This window comes from Thunnus thynnus, chromosome 2, assembly GCF_963924715.1.
Source record: "Thunnus thynnus chromosome 2, fThuThy2.1, whole genome shotgun sequence".
Taxonomy (NCBI): domain Eukaryota; kingdom Metazoa; phylum Chordata; class Actinopteri; order Scombriformes; family Scombridae; genus Thunnus; species Thunnus thynnus.
The window spans coordinates 27,019,262-27,043,853 of NC_089518.1; the positions used below are offsets into that span (position 1 = coordinate 27,019,262).

General features: G+C 38.4%; 1 protein-coding gene across 1 annotated transcript in view; it reads left to right on the plus strand.

Moving 5' to 3' along the window:
* The window catches only part of hsd17b4 (hydroxysteroid (17-beta) dehydrogenase 4), a 29,506-nt gene that overhangs the window by 3,846 nt on the left and 1,068 nt on the right, over positions 1-24,592 (plus strand). The window contains exons 8-24 of the mRNA XM_067613534.1: positions 1,497-1,684; positions 3,375-3,466; positions 3,671-3,695; positions 3,836-3,964; positions 8,195-8,310; positions 12,052-12,164; positions 15,482-15,605; positions 16,017-16,068; positions 18,125-18,196; positions 19,800-19,903; positions 19,992-20,057; positions 20,481-20,550; positions 20,727-20,833; positions 22,289-22,375; positions 22,490-22,576; positions 22,752-22,890; positions 23,284-23,411. Coding sequence (XP_067469635.1) covers positions 1,497-1,684; positions 3,375-3,466; positions 3,671-3,695; positions 3,836-3,964; positions 8,195-8,310; positions 12,052-12,164; positions 15,482-15,605; positions 16,017-16,068; positions 18,125-18,196; positions 19,800-19,903; positions 19,992-20,057; positions 20,481-20,550; positions 20,727-20,833; positions 22,289-22,375; positions 22,490-22,576; positions 22,752-22,890; positions 23,284-23,411 — 1,699 coding nt within the window. The remainder of the gene's footprint in view (positions 1-1,496; positions 1,685-3,374; positions 3,467-3,670; positions 3,696-3,835; positions 3,965-8,194; positions 8,311-12,051; positions 12,165-15,481; positions 15,606-16,016; positions 16,069-18,124; positions 18,197-19,799; positions 19,904-19,991; positions 20,058-20,480; positions 20,551-20,726; positions 20,834-22,288; positions 22,376-22,489; positions 22,577-22,751; positions 22,891-23,283; positions 23,412-24,592) is intronic.

A 24,592-nucleotide genomic window follows, 5' to 3' on the forward strand; every position in this document is an offset into this window, starting at 1 on the left:
AAAATTGAACATGTTTTGCCACTCAATCAAGAGCTTATTCACACATGGACTACTTCTTCAGTTGTAAAGAAACATTCAGAGAATAATTTAATTTAGACTTGAAGTAGTGAAGATGTATCCAGATATGTATCCATCATATTTTAAGGCACCATCGATCCCTAATGGAATATTTTGAAGACATTGCTGACTTCAACAGGCGTCTAATGCAACTCGTGTCATTACATTAACAGAGCCTTGTTAAAAGGCCTCATTAACGATGACTGCAATCTAAAACTGGACAAATGAATATTATTAATCACACCTGTGGTTTTCCTTCTATGACAAGTAAAAATGTATGTGCTGCTAAAAGGGCCCATTGAGGTTTGCGTGTTTTTGAATTGTAATTTTTCAGAAGAAGGTCACACAAGCAGATTTGCTCCCATGTTACTTCAGGTAACAGATGCCCTTCCCAAGTGCACACAAGCTGTTCTACATGAATGGGAGAAGGCATTAGTCTGTGAAAATTAAAGTGACATTTTGCAAGAAGTGTCATTGAACTCAAGAGTGGCTTTTAATTGAGCAGAAAACAGTTGCAGTGAAAGTCGTTTTTTATGTTAAAGTTTTGACATAAGAATATTCTTTAACGTATAGGTTGACGAACTGAATAATCTTGATAATTTCAGATTATAATAATATATAATTTGTATATTTTTTTCTAATGTTTGATGGGCAAGTTTACAATTCAATCTTTGTATCTAGTCATCCTAAAGAAAATTATATTATATTTATATTCTGTATCATCAAAGAAATGTGGTGTGTTTGCTTTTGCTCCTCTAAATAACCATATTTGATCATATTATGCTCTTTAAAAATGCAAATAAGTGGTTCTTGTAGGAACACCTACTAGAATGTTTGGGACTTTGTTATTCAAGTGTAATTGATTCATTAACTTTAGGCCATAAAAGTTAATTATAAAATATTTTATTATTGCCAATCTTCTTGTGGTGGTTGTACTATACACCATGAGTGTGTTGCAATATTGATCACTGCTTTCTGATGACCAGTGAGATGGCGTGTTTCAGACGTCATCTACAGTCAATTTGGCGTTGGTGCTTAACCTCTTTACTTGTGCTTGACTGAGGTGAACTCCCTGCGTGAAATTACTAGCAAAAATGTATTTACAAGACTGTGTGTCTACTACATGCATCTATCTCTGCATATAGCATGTGTTCAATGTTGTACGAGTAAAATATTCAAGTAAATTTGCTGTACGCAGCGCTGTATTTGTGATTAAGCAGTTAGATGTTGTGTATGTGTGTGAATGGATTTGCATTACATGTCTAGTTGCCCACATATGTGTACTCCTGCGTGTTTATGCATGCATGAAAAGAGCATACTACCTCGTGAGATTATGTGTGTATGTTGGATGGGGGCTGCCTGTATCTCCCATTACTCCATTGCGATGCCTGTCACTTTGCATTAACACTGACTTGTTGCCTTGGGATGTCTGTGGCCAGAATCATCATGACGACTTCAGCTGCAGGCATCTATGGTAACTTTGGCCAAGCCAACTACAGCGCTGCCAAGCTGGGCATGCTGGGACTGGCAAACACCTTGGCCGTCGAGGGACGCAAGTACAACATCCATACCAACACTATTGCTCCTGTTGCTGGGTCGAGGCTCACAGAGACTGTTATGCCCCCAGGTAGGCAGACAGATAAAACGACCAATATATTTGCATGCAATTGGTGTGTATAACACATACTGTGGTGTTCCACTAGGTTTCAGGGTGCACACACTTTCACAACAGGCTAAAATGGGTAAATAGATTCTAACCACAGCCACTCATGTAATGTTGATTTACAAAATTTGAGGCAACAGCACTCCCGTTTGACATGCAAATTTATCTTCTAATATTCAAGAGCTGTGTTTCTTTTGCTGTTCCAATAACCATGATGAAATCATGATCCCTTTGAGTGCTTTAAAAGTTTTAATGTATCACCCCATGATTTAAACAGGTGGCTCTGGCCTCCTCATATGACTGTAGGTGTTATTATATTCACAAAAATGCGAGCAAGTATGTCAGTTAAAAATATTTCTTAAGATGATGTAATTCAGCATTGTGAAATAAGGCTCGTAATAGCTCATAAACACGATAAAACAATAAATCCACTTTCAAAATGACAACTTTTTAAACATTATTTCCTGGTTTTTTAAAAATGATCTTATGAGCCCAGGAAGATTTTTTTTTTCCAACCTACCAAACTCTGTGTTTGGAAATGTCTATACTTCATGAACATATTGTGCGTTCTCTGTGACTGCAGCTCTGTTGACAGGGGTATTAAGTGACAAATAAAAGGAATGGTTTTGTTTTCCTGCCGTGCTGGTCTGCAGTAGCATCTGTCACACTGCGCTGTGCCAACTGTCACAGGATGGCCTTACCTTAGTAAATGACTTGGTTCCATATGTTGGCTTTCACTGACTCAGGCTTTTCTAAAAACAAACAAGACAAAAAAAACAAAACCTAATCTTGAAAAACATTGCAGTGTGCAGTGAAGGAAGCGGGGTGCCTGTTCTTTAAGGACCATGTTTTGGTGACAGAAGAGTACAAATATTTTCTACAGACATATGGTGTATAATATTAAATCTTCAATGGATCATATAGGGGAATTCACAGTGTTTGCCATATTAGCTTGACTTCATTCCAACATGTATGGGAATCTATTTCATAATATAGTTATTAATACTTACTTAAGGCTCCAATATACATCCAGAAATACTTTGACTATTTTCGAGATCAGTTGAAACTTATTTTACCTAGATCTTATATTCTAATGCATTATAGGTAGATCTGTTTCCCTCTTCACATTCTAGTATAAGTGCAAGTTTTGTGTTTTGTCCAGTGGAAGAAGATTATATTAAATAAACTACACAAATTGGTGTGTAGTCACTAATTCTTACTGTGTAACAATCCATTACTGTCATGACATATATATATTGCCTTTCTTGTGATTAATTAAAATAAAGATTCAGATTTCAGAGCTATTAATTCATCATACACATACTGTATAATGTGTACTGTAATACAGCTTAGATGTATACAAAAATCAAATTAAGGGTATTTTCTCCATATAATTTTCTCTCTCTCTCTCTCTCTCCTTTTGAAATTTGTTCGGAATAAACAGCATCTAATGTCTGTTAGCTCTGTAGCACGAGGACGAATGCTTGAGGCGTGTCTGATAACTCAGACCATGTCCTTGTAGTATTTTCAAAATGAGCTTCATTATTGTAATAATACTCTAACTACTAAGCAAAAAAAAACACTGAAGCAGATGCAATTCTTTGCCATTCAGTAAATCTGTGTTAAAAGATGTGCATTTGTTTTGTTTATTTAGATCTCGTTGAGTCTCTGAAGCCTGAGTATGTTGCTCCCATGGTCCTGTGGCTCTGTCACGAACAATGCCAAGAAAATGGAGGACTGTTTGAGGTATCCAGAAAAAAAAAACACTCTCTTTCTCCTTCTTCAAGGTCTCCCTCTCACTGTACTGTCTGTACTGTAGCTCTGTCTATTTTTTTCTTCTGCCATTGCAAACAGCAATGTACCACTGACATGTTCAATTTCCATAAACAGACTTTTTTTTTTTCTATTTCTGTGTGATGGCTCATCTGCTCATGTTTCATCTTCTTTCAGGTCGGTGCAGGCTGGATTGGTAAATGTGAGTATTGTGTATTTTTCCAGAGGAGACGTCTGTATACATCTATGATATTCATTAGCCCCTGGTTCACCAGTACTGTATGTGTGCGTGACTTTCGCTATTCAATGACCTCTTTTATTTGTGTGTGTCCATGTGTGCAGTGCGCTGGGAGCGTTCTCAGGGCAGCATTGTGAGACAGAAGAACCAGCCCACGTCACCCGAGGCTGTCAGGGACCAGTGGGACAAAATCTGTGATTTTACAGATGCTACGAAGCCTTCTAGCGTACAAGGTCAGTAATGCTCTGACATGACGGGCAGTGGTGGCCTAAAGGTTAGAGATTGGAAGTTTGCTGGTTTGACCCCTCAACCGGCAGGATAAGTCTGGGCGGGAGAAAGTCATGCTGTGGTTGTACTGGGCAGCTTCCAGGTGTGAATGTGTAACTGTGTGAGTGTGGTCAGGGAAACTTCACTGAATAAATAAATGTAATAAAAGAGCACACTTTCATACACAATCGCCTACATTCACACACACACTTAAAAAAGTTGCTTGCAGTAGATGCCATGTTAAGAATTTTTTGTAGTATATAAAAATATAAACCATTGAATTTGATAATACACATCCTAATTTTTTTTCCTTTACATATCACTCATTAGTTGTGAACATGAACATTTATCTCCAAGTCAGAGACCACACAACCACCGTTTGAGATGTTACTAAGCCCATTTTTTACATTTGATTTCTTCAATTGAGTCCATATCTGAGTTGGATCGACTCCCTCCTCGTCACCCAGCTGGTCTGCTTTCACACTTGTTTGAATCATGCTGTGTTGAGTCAGAATGATTCAGATTGCAGCTCACTGTGTAGCAACACTGAATGTGATCAGAGCCATCTGATACTGACCGATGATGTAACCGTGCTCACTGTAAAGCTTAGTCCTTGGTCTTGGGCAGGTTAACTCCCTGATATTCTACAGTCACAGTTATTTCTCATGTTTGAAAAATGGATCTACTGTATCTTGGCACCTTGATAAACTGTTCAATCATGGTGAGGAGGAGGTGTGTGATTCTGAGGAAAGGTGTATTTCAATCTTTATTATGAAGCTATTGGCAGGTTTCCATGAGACAGTGTCTGATATTGATTGATAGCTATGATGTGAGACAAGATAGAAAGTTGTTGAATATTTGTTTATGTTTAGTTTGAAACAGCAGACATAATTGAAATGCTTCAAACATCAAAGGATGAGGGCGGCGATTTTCTATATTTTTCGCATTGTCAACCAATTACGGAAGCATAAGGCATTCACTTGAGAAAAAAAAAATTGCCCTGTTTTTCTAAATTAACGAGATACCTCAAAATCCTGACTGCGGTAACGCCGCTGTCTGAATTTCGTTGCACCTAAAGTAGCGTAATTATGGTAACGACGGCCTCTGAAGGAGGTAAAGGTCCTGAAGGATGCGTTCTCTGTCATGATTTTTCTGTGCTCTTTTATGAACATAACTGTTCTTTTTCGCATGTTTGACCTGTTGTAAGTTTTAGGTTATCAGATAAATCCTAAAGACTGCTGGTCCAGATGTCCTCTCTAAAGTCGAGTCATTCCACTATACCTGTTTGTGGAAATTGCAAACTAAAATAACCTCTCAGCTCTGTAGGCGGTCTGGTGTGTTTGTTTCATCTATTTTTGGGCTTTGATGAAACATTTTTGCCTGTCCTGAGATGCCTTCACAAAGTCGACAAACTAATAACAAAACCATCTATATTACTTAAAGACGAGTATTTCCCAATGTTTCAAACCAAAACCAAAATAAAACTGGATTAAACTAAACAGGCAGGACATGTTTACTTCGAGCTCTCAAGTAGGAATGAGAGCTTCTCTCGGGATTTTGAGGTATCTCATTAATTCAGAAAAACATAGCAGAATTATTTTTTTCTATGAAAACTTTTCTCAGAATTTCCAAGATAATTATCTTGTTAATTCAGAAAAACAGGGCAATTTTTTTTTTTTCTCTCAAGTGAATGCATGACGCTTCCGTAACAAATCTCAAGTGCAGAGCCAAACCAACAATGAACTCATCCTACTTACATTGTGTGTGTATCTAAAGCCTGAGCTATTGTTTTACTCTGTGCTGTAGACCTCCATTGTTGTCCAGAAATAATTAAAAACACATCAGTGAGCCACACCTCTGACCTGGGTGACATGTTCCTTCGTCACAAAGAGTACGGTCATGTTATTTTGTCTAGAAACGGCTCCAAAGAGTATTAACAGTGCTGAAATTTTCAGTCTCAGGAGAGATGTTCTGTCTGAGGCAGACGCCACTGTACGTGCACGGCAACGCGGTTCCGTTTACAAAGCTTCTCTAGCTTGTTGTGCCACATTGTACATTTCTCAAAGAACTTCAGTACAAAGAGGTTGTGATATGTAGCACAACAAGCTAGCGAAGCTCTGCTGTTTGCCTTACACAGAACAACTGTCCAGAGACTGAAAACGGAACAGCTGTTATTATTCTTCAAAACCGTTTCTAAACTAACCACTGTAACTGTAGTCATAAGGGCGAAGGAACATATCACCCTGTGCAACGATGCGGCTCATTGACGTGTTTTATTAGTTTTTGGACAACAACAGAGGTCTACGACACAGAGGAATAAGATATATCAGGCTTTGGATACGCACACAGTGTAAGGAGGATCAGTTCATGGTTGGTTTAGCTCTGCACACGATAATTAACATATTGAAAATCTCCAGCCTTCTTCTTTAAGTCAGTGAAAAATAGCAATGAAGAAAGAGGGGAAGAAAAGTGTAGTAGTCATGCAGTCACACTTTGAATTGTGGAGGAAATTAAGCTTTTGTGAGAGTGGGAACCTGAAACAAAATCCTTCAGTTTTCAGGCAATTGAGCCATTTTACTATCTGCTCATCTGTATTTACAGAGAGTTTAGTAACACTGAGTGAGGACAAGATGGTGTTAGATATCAAGCGGATGAGGTGGAGGGAAAAAAAGTGAAGGTGAATACAATAATTAGTATGAACTAGAAGAGTGTTGTTCCCGTAAGGTCTCATGCAAACAAGAATGTGTCAAATATTGATTATTATTACCCTCTGCCTCCTCCATCCCTCTCCACGCTGTCAGATGTACATTTGAAGAAAGGGTGGTGGTGTTAACATTAAATGAACGGGGGTGGCAGTCCCACTGGGCGCTAGCGGGCCTCATTAGCATGGCTTTGTAGTGCCTCCTCATTTGTAGCTTATTACAGAGACTTGTTGCAGCCTCTGTTCTGTAACTGCCGGCCACTGATTGATGGTAATTAGTGTCTGTGGTCTTCCAAGTCAATTTTTGTTCTGTTTGCTGGTTGTTTCAACTGTCTTCCTTTGTTTGTTTTGGCAGAATCTGCAGAGGTTTTCATGACTTGTGCTACCTGGGTGGATGTATTTACATTCTGTTTTAAAGTTGCAAAATGAGGACAAACAGTGTTGAGTCTTCAGTACATGTGAACAACTAATGTTAGAACAGAGTACGTGGAGCTCATATTCATCCATCTGTTTTAAAGCTGCCTTGGATCAGTGCGTGTTAGATTGAAGTTCTTAAAGTGTGTTAACATCTCATTAGAGTTCTTTACTTAAATAATTTACCTTGAGATTAATAATTTTCTGTCATATTCCTTAGGCTCATTCCTGCAAAAGTACAGCTTTATTGACAGTTATGTGGTTGATGACTTTTCAAAGGGAACCCCACACATGAACTGATTTTCTGTGATTTTTTTGGGGGACCATCTTCTTTCCTGTAGAGGCTTCGGTGTGGAAATGTTGATATAATTGTGATTTTTAGATAAGCGCTTCTATGTTATTGATAAATCAATACAACAAAGTAAAATTTAATAAAGAACCAATCCAAATTTAGTGTAACTAAAAGTTTCTGTCTGATGTCCAACCAATGAAACCAACAAATCTTGATGGAGATGTGTCATTTGTCAACAGTAAAATATATATATTTTACCTACATTAAAAGTATGAAATGTATATATTTAAGTTTAGGCACTTAATTTCATGTTGCCATTATATTAAATGAGAGTGACTCCATGATTTAGCACTTGGCTCCTATAACTTTGTTGGACAGTTTTTAAAAGAAAGGATCAAGAATCAATCAATTTTAAATTTTAGTCAATTTTTTTTGACCTGTAAACACACTTTGATGTGCAAATCCAGTGGAGTTCCTCTTTAAATAAATCCTCCAACTGTTGTTGAAGAATAAAATTTACTAGATGAGAGTTAATAGGATAATTTTAGCTAAACCACGTATGAAGAATGGGCCTCAGGTACAGTCAGTTGATGGGTAGATTGCTGACAAGCTTGTTGACACAAGTAAAAGCTTTCTGCATAAGAAACAACTATCTCTGTCTTTCTGCACGCTCTGTGGTATCAGAGATTCACTTTCTTCAGGTCAAAAGATCCTGAAGATCACTTCATCTTCCTGTATCTCAGTCTCTTGATTTGTCGCACTCATCTGCCATCTCTCCCCTCTTTGCAGAGTCTCTACAGTCAATCGTGAGTGTGTTGTCTCGAGTGGATTCGGAGGAAAAAGTCAGTGGCAGTCCAACCGCCGCCGCCGCAGCCGCCGCGTCTTCAGCCTCAGGGATCAATCCTGTGAGTTGAAATATTGCTGCTTTTTTTCCTTGACAATAACGTAAATACATATCAGACATGGAATATGCAAAGAAAGACAATCATAGTTGCAGTAAACATTATCATGACCTGCCTGCACCTGATCCTTTTCTACCTGCACTCTTACTCATCCTCCTCTACTATCGTCCTCCTCTCGTCCTTTTGCTTCATTATTTTCTGGCCTCTTCAGTTCTTAACCTTATTTTCACCACTGTTTCTCCACACTCATCAAATGTTTTCCTCCACCTCAATTTTTCATAGCGCATTACTCCTGCAGTGGTGTCAGTAATGGAAGGTTGACAATGACTTCTGAAAGAGCTTTAAACTCTCAGACTGTTTCAAACACGGCAACTCATGACTCTTTAATATCGCCTCATTGTACTTAGTCGGGGATGATAATTACCTTTTCAGCAAAGCTCCTACAACATAGATAAGTACTTAGATGTCTCCTGTAAATACGAAACGTCGATGCACAAGACAAGTGTCAACTCAAATTAGCTTTTAGAATGCAAGATACAAAAGACGTCGGAGCACAATGGTACAGTGATGGTTCCTGGGGATGGGCGCTTCCTCACTTCGCTGTGTTCCCTATCATTGAATCACAGCAAGTGAACTGGTTACAGCTCACACATGGCTGAGCTGCCTAAATAAAACATTGAGCCACAAGTATAATTGTATCACATCAAATAATTATCCACTTGGAACAGCCACCATTTTTTTTTTTTTTTTTTTTTTTCTGAAGACAGGTGTAGCATGCAATAGTGAGAGTGCAACATTTTATCAACAGATTAATCTGTTTTGTAATATGACTTAAACTGATACTTAAACATTTCCAATTTGTAGATTTATTTTTATAATAAAAGAAATGGCTTATTAAGCATCGACCGCAATCATCACGGTTTTATGGCTATGATAATTTATTGTGGTTGAATGCTTGGTTTAGTGCAGTGTGTAGTAGGGGTGCAACAGATACTGGTTATCTTATCAGTATTAAGCAATAGCTGTTTAAATATATGTTATCAGTATCTGGACCAATGTCCAAATGATTCTCAGTGCATAAAAGCATTTTGTAGGGAATCAATTTGATAATCTAATCTAGTAATTTTTAGAAATTTATATGTCAAAATGAGATCATGGAAATTATTGTTTTTCTTTAAAAATGTAAATATTGTGCATTAAACTGAAACGATGAGTCGACTAGTTGGAAGCAGTTATGATAAATAATTAATTGTTAAAGTAATCTTGATGAATCCAAAATAAGCCAAAGTAGTTAGTAAAGTGAATATCTTTGGGTTTAGGACTGTTGGCTGGAAAAACAAGCTATTTAGATATGTCATCTGGGACTTTGTGAAATTGTGATGCACATTTTCCAATATTATACAGACCAAAGAATGAATCAAGGAGATTAATAGATAATGAAAATAACACTATAGTTGCAACCTTAATGCATCCTTTTTTATCTTCCGCTTGTGTGGTAATAACCAGATGCTGACTTGTTGAGATTCACTGATGATGAAACGTCCTCTTTGACATCTGGTGAGACCTCAGCAGCACTCAACTAGTTGGCCTCAATAATATCATGATTCACTAGCAAATGTTAAATGATGTACGCTCCGTCTTGGGTGTAATTGTCCTCTCCACTGAGTCTCTGGCAGGGGGGTTTGTTTGTGTGTGTGTGTATGTGTATGTGTGTGTGTGTGTGTGTGTGTGTGTGTGTGTGTGTGTGTGTGTGTGTGTGTGTGTGTGTGTGTGTGTGGACTTGAGATTTGGAACAGGGTCACAATTCAGCCGCAAGACAAACATCGTCATTGTGTCTTTAGCTGACAGCGTTGTGTTAAGTGTGTATGTGTAGATTGTGTATGTTTGTGAATTGCAACACACATACATTTTTTGCAAGTTATGCCCCTCTTTTCTACTGCTGTGCTTATATTTATTTGATGACATGCACTTCTCCAACTGCAGGGAAGTGTAATAATCTTAGATATTATGTTTATAATTAGATATTTGAAGCAAAATATCTGGAACATTACATCAACTCTAGCAAAGTTGTTTCTCTGTGCATTTACAGACGCTTGTGTGTCATGCAAGTATTCTCTTCGTGGAGTGTTTTAAAGTTTAAAATGTACTTATATAACATCATGAGCAGATAAAACTCATTCTCATAACATTCTCAGCATGATGAGTTCAAGTAAGTAAGGTATAAATGAGCTTACATGTTTTGTATTAGTTCATTTTTATTTCAATGTCGTGCCTATATGTTTGGCCTACCTATATGTGATTACAAGACATGGCTGTATGTCAAACATCAAAAATATAGCAATAATTTTCTATGTACAAAGCTTAAAGAAAAGCATTGATTATAAGGTTATACTGTATATACACAGTACATTTGGTTTCATGTAACATTTTTGTGCAAAACCACTTTTTAAAAATAAATGTATATATTCAATTTTGCCCTTCATTTGATAGTATGTAGTTAGAGCAGACAGAGAGGGGGAACCACTAGTCTGCTAGGACTAACTAAAACTTACAGAAAATAGTATAGAACAAATAAGTTAATAAATGAAATATACAAATAATTGAAACGTTTTAGAAACTTTTATGGACAAGGGGTGCTGTAGTTGGGGAAACGTTGACTTGTGATCTCAGTATTCCTAGCTAAGCTGCTGGTTAAGGCTTTTATAAAATGCTTTTCCACATTTTATAGAAAAGAAATAAAAAAACATGGTGTTTATGGTGCACAGGTTTTGTCCAGATTCCTTAGGAGCTCTGATTGAAAATTCATGATCAGTTTGAGTCTTGAATGGTTAGAAAGTTCTGCCCGAGGATCATAGGCTGGGATTATTAAGGGTTTTAAATGGCTTGCAGAACAACTGAGGGCTCCACCTTACTTAGCCTTTATAAGGTTACTGCGATGTTCTGTTCAGGTGTTTCTGCCCTGGTTGCTCGTTAACACAAGCAGAAACACAAATCGAACGTCCATTTCCAGGCACCCTACCCTGGCTGCCAGTCAAGTTCACGATCTGTTTTAAAATAGTGCTGATCACATAGAAAATTCTGCACGTGCCAGCCCAAGAGAACATTTCTAAACTGCTGATTCCCATAATTCGGTGAGATCCCACAGGTCTTCAAACTAATGACTACTGATGATTCCACAGATCACAGATTAAATCAAACTCTAAGCTCTAGGAGCAACTTCACATACTGAATTCTCACATCAAGTTCAATCTGAAGATGAATACTCAGTTTTGTTTACTCTCTGTATTTTGATGTCTGTCTTTTCATTATTATTATTTTCTCTGAATCTTACAGTATATTAACTTGTAATCACTTTTAAGGGTCAAATGTTTCTTAATAGTTTCTACTATTCCTCACTTTGTTCTTCTACTACTTTTATCATCTCTCATCTCGGTTTAGAAAGGTGCTCTACAAACAAATATTGTTTAATTCACTCATGACTGTATGTACAGTATTTATTAAGGCATTTGTATTCAGAGTGTTGAGCTGTGGATTTAATCTACCATAATGTAAACCTTCTTTCTATTCTGCAAACCTCAAAGTTGCATAGTAATTCTCTGTGTCTCAGTTACAGTATAACATTTCATTTTCATTCCCCCAATATGTTGTGTCAAAAAAGCTGACCAAGTAAATGTATGACTGCGCTAAAAGCCTCTCCTCTCCTCTCCTCTCCTCTCCTCTCCTCTCCTCTCCTCTCCCCGTTAGACTGAGGCAGTGGGACAAAAACTACCACCAACCACATTCAACTTCACCCATACCCAGTGCATCCTCTATGCATTGGGGGTTGGCATGTCCACCAAGGACCCAGACCATCTCAGGTGTGTATCTAAACTCATCTTTATCTATATAGTACCTTTCATACAAACATGCAGCCCAAAGTGCTTCACATAGCAAGATTAAAACAACACGGACAAAAATAGACAACAGTAAATTAAATTTTGCAAGACAAAAAATTACAACAATAAAACATTAAGATGTTGAAAATAAATAAGTCAATAAAATAAACACCAGGGATAAATGATACAAAAACAATGATTAAAACTTAAAAACTAAGGCTATAACATTACTCAGAATTGAAAGGCAGATTAAGAAGATAGGTGTTTAATTTCCTTTTCAAAATACATTATAATATCCAGAGGCTGTGTGCTCCACAGTTTAGGGGCATAAAAACAGGCGGCACCTTCACTGGTACTTTTATGGGACACATATGGAACATTGAAAAAAAAAAAAGCACTGGAGGACCTCAGTGATCTGGCTGAAACATAAAATGAAAGACGATCTCTGAGGTAGGAAGGAGTAAGGTCATTAAAAACTTTATAGACAGGTAAAAGAACTTTAATGGTCCAGTGTGTAGAGTATAGTGGCATCTAGTGCAACGGACATGGCAGAAATGGAATTCAATATTCATAAGTATGTTTTAATTCGTTTATAATGTTACCTTTAGAATGAGCCCTTTATATCTACATAGGGAGGGGGTCCTCTTCCACGGAACCCACGATGTTGCACCGCCATGTTTCTACAGTAGCCCAGACCAAACCAAACACTGGCTTTAGAGAGGGCCTTTCGCGTTTTTCATGAATTTCGTGGCCACCGTAGGTTCTCCTACACGCTTGGTAGGGGAGATCTTTTTGAGTTAAAAAAGGTCTGACTTTGGCAATATTTTTAAGATGAAAAAATGTTTTAATGACCTTGTTAAAATGAGAATTAAAATTTAAATCAGGGTCTAAAATCACTGCCAAGTTCGTGATGTGTGTTTTAATCTGTTTTCTAAGACCACCAATCATTGAGTGCATTTTTTTTTCTCTTGCTGCTATTAAAAGAATCTCAGTTTTTTTTAATTTAGTTTTAAAAAGTTTTTACCCATCCATACATTAATGTCAGTGAGATGGGCAAGGAGAGCATTCAGTGCATTGGGGTCATTTGGCGAGACAGAGATGTACAATTGTGCACCATCAGCATATAATGAAAACAAATTGGGCCGAGAATGCTTCTTTGAGGAATACCATATTCAGTACCATGAGTCTCTGATACATAAGCACCCAGGCTGACAAAACTGTCAAACTGCCAAGTAAATAACTGAAACAAAGCTAGAACACGGTCTGAGAGACCCACTCATTTCTCAAGTCTGTCAATAAAATTCTGTGATTGTATCAAATGCTGCACTGAAGTTGAAGGACACCCACATTGTTTGCATTCAAAATAGTTCTCAGGTCATTTACAATGCTGAGTAGGGCTTTCTCACTGCTGTGGTTTGCTCGAAGACCAGATTGGAGTTTTTCTAAAATGCTGTTGTTGATTAGATGATGAAGTAATTGATTGAAAACAATTTTCTCTAAAAGTTTACCAAGTTAAGGTATATAAGAAATGCGTCTGTAATTGTTTAGCTCTCAGTAATCTAGATTGGATTTCTCGAGGAGAGGTTATACTGTTGTTGTCTTGAAAGCTGTAGAGAAATTGCCTAAATTAGGAGAGGAGTTTATTATACTTGTTGTTACTTGGGAGAGGTTTTGTGGACAGGATTTAAACAGCTTGGATGGGGTCTAGAACACAAGGGAAAACTTCATCTTGCTAATCACTTCACAGATGGCATCTTTTGACATCATATGAAAGGATGACATCATACATGGAGACCCATAGGCAGATAGATCACAGGGAGTTTGAGTGTCTGCATTTACAATGCTGGCTCCAATAGAAACTATTTTTTCTTTTTAAAAAAATGAAGCAAATTCTTCACATTTAAGAGTTGATGAGTTATTATGAAGACTGAGAGCAGGTGATGTGTTTAGGAGATTGTCAATTGTGGAAAAAAGCACTTTGGGATTATTTTGGTTTTCTGAAATAATCTTTGAGAAATTATCTTTCTTCTTTCTGCATTATTGTGAAACTTGATAACTTGATCTTAAAAAATGTCAAGGTGAGCATGTAGTTCACTTTTCCTCCGTCGTCTCTCAGCTTTTCGACAATTTCTTTTCAGCTGACAAATTGCTGTAGTTTTCCACGGTGACTTTCAAATGAATTGCCTTTTTTGATTTGTGCTGGAGCAACTGTATCTAGTGAGAATCTTAATCTGTCAATAACTTCATTGTTGATGTTACTCTTCACAACAACAGTCTCTAGATCATTTGATTTAGAAAGAGTGATGTTAAAAAAGACACAAAAATGATCAGAAACAGGGCTCTTGGCAATGGATGAAATGTCAACATTAATACCCCTAGTAATAACTAAATACAGTGTATTTCCATGAATGTGGATGGCACTCTGTACATGCTGAACAAGACTGAGACAAGCAACCAGATCCAGGAAATCTAAAGCCCTCGAATCAGTGTAGTCGTTGACATGAAAATTAAAATCACCGAGAATGATTTTATCATGACTCGTAAGAACAATTGACATTAAATCATAAAACTGAGATAGTCACAGTGAGTACAGGCTGGTATGCTTTGATAACCATTACTAAGTATTCAAATGTTAGAAAACTGCCAAAAGAACCTTGAGTGCAGGTAAAACTACTAGAGAAAATAGTGGCGATCCCACCCCCTCTTTTATTTTGTCCACTGGAATATGAAAAGGTGAAATTAGTAGGAGAAGACTCTAATAAAGTAGATGAAGCAGTTGAAGTAAGCCAGGCTTCAGTTAAAAATAAAAAGCTAAGACCATGTTCAGAAATAAAATCATTAATATAAAACATCTGGCAAGAGAGGGATCTAATATTCAAAAGTGCTAACTTTATCGGCGCGGGTTTGGGCCTCACTGGGACCGACTGTGTCAGGCCGATTTTCATTAGGTTGCGTGCGTTTCCGCCATAATGAGGGATCAGTGTGACATTAATGTGTGAGGCTGAGCTGTTGTGAAGAGCACCCCGTGTTTGTGTATTTGTGTGTCTGTGCTAGTGACTATTTTACTTTACTGCCCCCAGGGGTCTGAAAACTCAACCTCTGTGAAATTGAACTGAAAGAAATGATCATCTCAGTGCTTTTGCAGTGCCATACCTTGACCTGCATAGAGAAAAAAAAATTCAGGCTTACAAACACTGTCCTTTGCAGCCATCTGTGCTATTATTTCTATTTGTCTTCAACTGTAGACTATTCCTATGAAAGTGTGATATTTTTAACAGTTCAGTAACCTTTTCATGTAGGTTCCTGTATGAAGGCCATTCAGACTTCAGCTGCCTCCCCACCTTCGGGGTCATTCCCTCCCAGGCAGCCATGATGGATGGCGGGCTGGGCTCAATCCCTGGACTCAACATAGACTTCACACAGGTTGTAAAACGTACATGTTCATCGTTATGGAATTTTCCATCTTTAGGGGTTATTAATTGGGTTATACTGGGTCAAGCATGGGCTTGGAGGTCACACTAATATTCTTAAGCAGAAGGATACATTTTCTCCTTTCCTTGAGACTCAGAGTGTGACCTCAATTTATAATCCCTAAAGATGGAAAATTCCATAACATTCATGTTATGTTGCTTTGTGCAAATGTGTTTGACACAGTTGGGTGTACATATGCTGTTTATATGTTTATATCCACATGGTCACACAGTCCTAAACACAGGTAGAACAGTAGTAGTGCACACATTACTCACACCAATGGGGCTTTAAAATGTCCTTTGCCATGATTATACTGTATGTCACAGCTGTTCTCATATTTTTTTCACATAATTTTTGCATCAGGTATTACATGGGGAGCAGTATCTGGAGCTTTACAAACCTCTACCCACCTCAGGTATTTCCTTCAATGTTATTAAAGTACATACAATTTATTGCCTATTTCTATAGAAATTACTGTAAAATAAATGCAATAAAAGCTCACTTGGAGGATTTTAATGTGCATCATCACTTAACTGGGACCATTTTGAGTTCAATATATAAAACTGGTGCTGTTAGCTCTGTTAAAGAGGACATAATATGCACATTTCCAGGTCAATATTTATATTCTGGTTCTCTACAGGAATGTCTTTGCATGATTTACAGTTCAAAAACCCCTTATTTATCTTATACTGACCCTTTATGCAGCCCCTCAGTTCAGCCTCTGTCTGAAACAGGCTCCTGTCTCTTTAAGCCCCCCCTCCTGATGACCCCACTCTGTTCTGTTTGGTTAGCTCTCGGAAGCTGCCCTCGGGCAGACTTTTGGCACTTCCGGAGGCAACACCAACAATTACAATTTAATTTAGCAGACGCTTTTATTCAAAGTGACGTGCATCTCAGAGTTGATACAGCAAAAACAAGGATCTAATTAGGAGAGAACAACGCGAGTAAGTGCCATAAAGCTAAGTTTGAGTCCGATAAGACGTAGGTCAGGCAGTGCACAGAGGCAATGCGTAGAAGCAGATTTTTGCCTGGGTCTTTAGTCTTTTTCTTAAAGATTGAGAGGGACTCTGTGTATCGAACAGAGTTTGGTAACTTGATCCACCACCAGGGAACTACAGAAGAGAAGAGTCTAGCCAGTGTCTTAGGGCCCTGTTGTGGTGGTGGTACCAGGCGCCTTTCATTGGCAGAGCGTAGTGAGTGGGAAGGAGCATAGACCCGAATGAGGGATTTCAGGTAGGCGGGAGCTGTTTTAGTTGGTGTTTTGTAAAGGAGCGTCAGGGTTTTGAATTTGATACGGGCAGCAACTGGGAGCCAGTGGAGGGATATGAACAGTGGGCTGATGTGCTGTTTTGGGCTGGTTGAAGACTAGCTATGCCGACACGTTCTGGATCATCTGCAGAGGTTTGAACCTACATATGGGGAGGCCTGCCAGTAAGGAGCTGCAGTAGTCAGTGTGTGATATTTTGAGAGCCTCTAACAGGAGTTGTGCTGCATGCTCAGACAGTTAGGGTCTGATCTTCCTGATGTTATACAGGGCAAATTGACAGGTGAACCTTAAAGGTTAGTTGGTCAGCAATCATGACACCCAACTTTCAGGCATGAGTTGGGTTGATTTGAGCTGGTTACTGATCTGTTGTTATATAGAGGGACTGGCTGAGATGACAAGGTGCTCCGTCTTAAAGAGGTTAAGTTGAAGGTGGCGTTGAAACATTGGCGAGGCATGACAAGATCCGAGAGCCGAGACTATGTGATCTTCCAGCAGGAATGATAGGAAGAGCTGGGTATAGTCAGCGTAGCAATGGTTTGAGAAACCATGGGAGGTGGTGTATATTTAGAATAGAAGGGGACCAAACGCTGACACTTGAGGAACCCCTGCGAATAAGTCATGCGGTCTGGACACTTCTCCTCTCCAAGATACTCTAAAAGATCTCTTGAGGTAGGACATGAACCAGTGGAGGGCAGATCCTGAGATACCAAGTTCAGTGAGTGTGGAGAGGAAGATTTGGTGGTTAACCCCGTCAGAGGCAACAAACAGTAGTAGTCAGATTGCGCTTCTTTTTCTCGTTCTTTACTCGAAATATAGACATCTCAGACACATCCGTACATGTTTGAGCCCAAATCTGATTCAAAATATGTGAGTGGAGACCAACATCTCGAGGAACAATGGACAGCTTTTTGCAGGCATGTGCTCACGAGCTGATGTCATCATGGGGAGGAACAAGAAGTGACATTGCAAATGAAGTGTTCAGAGCAGGCTGAAGCCCTGGATTTTGACTTTCAGGGAGCATTTCTATACACGTTCATCTCACGTTTTAGAACTTTGACTATGTTAACATCGTCATTCAACATTATAACAGTATTTAAATGACAGAAAATCACAAAAAGCATGATATGTCACCTTTTAGAACCCACAGGATTAAATTACCATATATTATTTAAGTCGAAAATAAATGGTGAAATACAATTTCCAGGAAAACTCACCTCTGAAGCCACCATAGCAGATGTGTTGGACAAAGGATCTGGAGCTGTCATCCTCTTGGATGGTGAGTTTTTTTTTTTTTTTCCCATCAGGGTGCGCAACTTTAATGATATAGTGTATTTATTTCATATTCATTTGTTTTCATCACTTTTACATGCCTTTTTCTTGAAAGTTGCCTCTCAGGCTGAATTAATGAAAGTTAATTTACAGTCTATGTCTGCAGGGATTGAAATAATGGACTGAGAATGACTCATATTTCTGTTTGACAATCCCATAGAGATGGATGATATTAGAACCACTCTGATCTATAATTAATCCGACTTAAAACAAATAACATGGGACCTGAGGTTCCCTGAGGATTCATAGAGGGAACTTCTGTGTAATTTCTTGATACACACCAAAGCAGTCAGTTTCCGTAATCCTCCTAGAGTGAAAGCAAATTTATTCTGGGTGAGAGTACTATGCCACAGTAACATCCTGCAGAAGCAACCTTGTTTATCTTTATGCCTGTTTATACTGTATGTTGAATAGACCTAATGAAATTAACCAGCCGGTACACTGACAGTAGTCAGGGTGTGATTCATTCTGACAGCTGCTAATTGTTTCCTCACAGCCATTCTCCACATGGCTTTTTCCCTCCTGGTCTAATTTTACTTTTTAAGTGTGCTGTAATGCGTAAATGATGCTCAAGCAGGTTGTTTATTGTTATTCTTAATGTCATATGTGGTACTTGGTGTTGAGTGTCTGTTAGAGCAGTCGCCAAGCAAAGGATACTAACTTATACTGTCTTCCTTTAGTCTACATCTACTGCAGATTTGGAGAATTCTTTAATAAGACTTTTATGTTCTGAAGGATAATCACCTAAAGCGTATAAAAAATAAAATATTAAAGGAGATTCTACTGTACTACTGTTAGAAAGTAAATTTAACCATTTAACTTTATGTAACTGGTAAAGTGCAGTTATAATTTTACAGCACCATGAGTATAAAATATTCCCTTACCTTACATAAGTGCAGTTAGGAGGTACTTGTACTTCACTTGAGTTTTTCCATTTATCAATTTATACTTGTACTTCACTACATTAAAGTAGTCACCTTTTTAAAGTTGTTATAGTGAACTTGTTAGCAAAAGGTTTCCTATTTACACATCGAGCAGCAACATTAACTTTCATTTGGAGTGGTGTTTCAGGAAGTCTGGCTATTTACTCTACTTTTAGCTCTTTTTATCGGCTAGTTAGCCGCTAAATGCTCTTTAATTTTCACCAGCTGACATTTGGTGCTTAGCAGGTAGCATGCATTGGATTTTTTTTGTTTTTTTTAAGAGCTGCCTTCTGTGGCTTGACACAGCACTATGAGAGTGAACCAAAATGGTAAAGCTGCAAGCCAGAAAATCAAAACAGTGAGCTTGAAAGATGCTTAAAAATCCCCATAGAGCTGAGAGAAAGAGCAGAGTCTGTGGAAAATCTCTGCGAGTTTGTCACTACAAGCAACACCATATAATCCATTTTTAATACAAAAATATTGACTTTAGCTGCTTTAAGTAAAATTTTGAATGCACTTTGAATGAACTTGTAATGGAGTATTTTTGCTCAGTGGTATTGCTACTTTTACTTAAGTAAAGGGTCCTTTACTGGAAATAATAACCGCCACATTTCTGCTGTTTTACAGTGAACACCTACGACGGTAAAGAGCTGATCTGCTACAACCAGTTTTCAGTGTTTGTCGTTGGAGCTGGGGGCTTTGGAGGGAAAAGATCCTCTGAGAAAGCCAAAGTATGTTTTCCATATTTTAGTTGACTTTACCAAAACAGACATCAGGAATAAATGCTGCCTCATATTTGATTTGTTTTATCTCCTCCAGGCTCCTGTGCCTCCACCTAAACGCGCACCAGATGCTGTGGTGATTGATTCCACCACAAGAGACCAAGTGAGTGCGTCTGTGTGGGTTTTGTTGCAGAACAAATCAGATGCATAGATAATGTGTTGGTGGGGGAAAAGGACATTTATTTTTTATATCCAAGTGCTGCTCAAATAACCATAACGTTTTAGACAAAATGTAAAGGTATGGCGGATCAGCGCAGCAGCAGAAGTGTTGAACAAGGTTTTCAAAAAAAGAACGCTGACTGTATGATGCAGCAGAAAATAAAAAAGAAAGGGGAATAAAAAAACGAAATCCCTTGAGCAATTTAAATGACTGCAACTCTATTACTTCAAAGACATTCTTATTTTAGGTATCTCTTCTATTGCCTTCATGATAATTTAATTTCATCCCATATCTGTGTATGAAAAGTTCAGGGGTTTATGAATTAGATATAGATCTAAACAATGTCTGCTTACCCCGCGGTTACAGGCGGCCCTTTACCGTTTGAGCGGAGACTGGAACCCTCTTCATATAGACCCCAGCTTTGCTGCCATGGGAGGTGAGAGTGCACTTCTAAATCTTTTGTAATATGGATTAACGGGTTTTTCCCTCAAAAATGTCTTTTAAATTATTTGGGGTTTAGGTGTAAATCTTTCCCTGGGATTTTAGGTCAAATGATGTGTTTTGATCTCATTTATACTTTACATCATGAGCTTTAAAGTGTTCTTTGGTCAGGCTTCAAGAGTCCCATCCTACATGGCTTGTGCTCATTTGGCTTTGCTGCGAGACACGTCCTCAAGCAGTATGCCGACAACGACCCCTCCAGATTCAAGGCTATAAAGGTAAGTCTTACCTGTGATTTAATAGTCACATTGAATATGTCACATTTTACTTATTCTCTCTAATTTTCTCTTCTGCGCGAACAAAATTCAACAAAAGTCATCCAGATCAGATACAGATAGTTTGACAGTCTTTATTCCTTAATCTTTCTATCTTAATGAAATTGACGTTTAATTATCATAGTGAAATCACCTAAAATAAAATAAATAACAAAAATTAAACTAACTGAAAAATCAATATTCTGTTCACCAGCGTATTCATGGCTCGCCAGCTCACTGAGAGGTTTGACACAATTTAAATTAAATTAAATTTTAATTTTTTTTTAAAATAAAATATGAAATGAATATTCTTTCACTCTGACAGTTGCCTCAGGTCTTAATGCAGGTCGCTGTCAGTGGGAACGTCCTAACAGTAAATCAAACATTTACTTGTATAGCACCTTTTCATGCAGGTCTGTGCAATTTAAAGTGGTTTACGTGTGACTGACAAGCTGATTATAAGACAGATGTGAACAGTAAAAGCAATTTGAGACTAATGCACACGATTCCAATACAATAGATTATAATAAAATAAAATAAGAACTAGATACAACAGATGAAGGACAAATAAAATAGATAAAAGAGAATAAAACATTATACAACACACAGATACAATACAATAAACGATTAAACAGAATAAATAATGCTTGTAAGATATTCTGATCAAAAGCCAGGCTGAAGAGGAAAATTCTATGTTTACGTTTAAAGATGTCGACACTTCCAGCTGCTCTCACATACTCATCACGTACTGTATGATATTATCCGTCTAATTTGCTTTAGGAAGATGGTTTTTTTTTCTAGTCTTTAACTTCGTGTCATATCATTTCCTCTTCATTTCTGTCATAGTACGTCACTGCTCTGATTCCACGTCATCAGCAGCTGTATTCATATTCTTGAATTGTCTCGGCTCCTAATATGACCGCTGACACTGCTAAATTTGGTCCGTTTTCACCTGCTGGTGTCCGACAGCAGGACTCAGAGTTCCGCAGTGGGTTACGTCATACTCTTGGTAAACATTTTTGTGAATTAAACTTGCCCACAAATGGAGCAAAACAGATATCCTTATATGGCAGTTATAGGGTGTGTATCTCATGAAAAGGTTGTATTGATCGAGTTGAAACAAGCATTTTATGACAAGTTTGAACAGTTTGCTGAATCCTTGGAACACTTGCTTCACAGAAAAAAAGAGATTTAGGATGAAAGAACAGAATACGAAAATGTTCTTGCATGAGGCCCCTTGATGTGCATAGTTTAGGTTGCACAGTGAAGACATGGGAGCTTTCCACTTCAATCTATCCGGCTTAACAGCCAAGTCATCTATCAAGCATTTATTAGGTCTTGTTAAATGCAATAAAATCATTAAAGTGCAGAGCCAGTAACTGCTCTGCCGTCTCTTCATCCCCCGTTTCTCTCGGTCAGGTTCGCTTTGTGAAGCCAGTGATGCCGGGCCAGTCGCTACAGACCGAGATGTGGAAGGAAGGCAACAGGATTCACATCCAGTGTAAAGTCAGTATTTCACAGCACCGTGGGTTACAATCTTCATAACAGTTCTGTCGTTTCAGTGCTGCTCTCTGTTCTGCCGCATGTGTTGTTCTGATCAGCTCCTCTCTTTTCATCCAGGTGAAGGAGACGGATGCGGTCGTGCTGTCAGGGGCCTATGTGGATTTACATGGTGCATCAGAGGCTTCACCAGAGAATCTTACTCAAGTATGTCAGTCTGAAATATCTATCCTCTTTCCATTCCTCTCATCAAATCACTTAATGGAGCCCTGAAGCTTCTCTTCTTTAAGTGCTGAGGGTGATTTAGACTTTTGACGCAGCTGTGACGTAAAGATAAACCTCCAAATATCAAATGGCGACTGTTACTTCTACCTTGGCGCAGGGTGGCGGCCTTCAGAGTCAGCTGGTGTTTGCAGAGATCGGCCGTCGTATTAAAGATTTGGGGGCAGAGCTGGTCAAGAAGGTGAACGCTGTCTTCGGCTGGGAGATCACCAAAGACGGAAAGAACGCTGCACAGTGGAGTAAGTGCACAGAATGCACAGCACTGGAGGCTGGAGATGTTTCATTCATCGCTTTATAATTCAGTGTCATCTTGGGCAAAATACTACAGCTCCCTGAAGCGTCTCACTCCTGATTTGTTGTTGACTGTTGTTTCTTTACTTCCATCTTGACACATTGTCAGCCTCTTCAGTGCTCCACTTAACACTCAGACATCACAGGCTGGAAACGTTATTCGCTCTGACACCAGCCCGAAAAACAAAGGTTGATATATAAGCAGGAGCTTTAAAGTTTACAATTTAATTTGACCCTGATTGGCATTTTGAAAAAAAGTTGTCAGATGAATCATTAAAACCGAGACACACTCGGTGTTACTGACTGAAACGTCACTTTTTTCTCTTGCTATTTTCTTCTAGCCATTGATCTGAAGAACGGTAGCGGTGCCTTGCATGAAGGCCCTTTCAGTGGGAAGGTGGATGTGACCTTCACGGTGTCGGATGAAGACTTCATGGAGGTGGTTCAGGGGAAACTCAACCCTCAGAAGGTAACAAACAAGACCCATTCAGTCCCAATGAACCTGTGTTGATGTGTCATGTTTTAACAAAGGGGCCACAGTATTTGCATGTTGTACTGTGAATGGCCTTGTGTTTTTGTGTGTCAAGTTTTTCTAGTAATAAACATTATGTTAAGGTGAGGTGCCTATTCAAATTTTGAAGGCTTAGAACATTATGATGGAAGTATATAATGATCATTCACATGCTCAATTATGTCTCACAAGTTGTTGCAGCAATTTTGTGGGTTGATACCATTTGTTCCACAGATTTGGTGCAAAACTTAACCATTTTTGACCACTCGAGAATTGATAAAAATGGTCAAAAATCCCTCTAGAATACCACATTAAGACATCAAGACCTTGAGGAACAACACAGAAAAATTCATGCTGTGATTTGCTGTCAAAAACTATTGACATTTGGAGATTTCTCTAAGAATTGCATTTTTTGGCGATTGGATGGCGAGCACTTCTGCTCTGGAAATTGCTCAGAAACCCCTTTTATTGTCAATATAGCTAGGAAGGCCAGACATCCTCTGAATGCCCTCGGTTTCTAGTTTGTGGTTGTAAAGTTTCATGAAGCTGTGATTATCCAAGAGGTCACAATAGGTAATTTTGTACATTGAGGTCAAGTTTCAAAAAATGGTCTCACTACAATGAAATGGCTACTGTGGGGACTAACATCATCACACATGAATATAATTGGGCTCATCGAATCCACAAGAGTCTCAGCTTTCCAGTCATACTCAATTTATGCAATTCCAAAACTGTTTAGAGATCCCAGTATGCAGAAATATTCAAATACACCATTTTTAGAAAAGGCAAAAATAACACATTTGTACTGCATGCAAAAATATGCATAGTTTTTGCACAAAACTGCATGGGATTAGCATAAAGTGGGCATGTCTGTAAAGGGGAGACTTGTTGGTAACCATAGAGCACATTTTCATTCAGATATCTTGGAGGACCCAAGGGACCCCTTTGAAAATGCCAAAATTTAGCCTAACTTTGGAGCGTTATTTAGCGAGCAAGCTAGCATGACATGGTTGTTACCAATGGATTTATTAGGTCATCTAGTTTACCAGGATCTCCACTGTAGCTTTAAAACTGAGTCCGCTACAGCCTCTGAAAGACAGAAATGTCATCTGAGGACGCTGGCATCCTCAGGGAGCGGA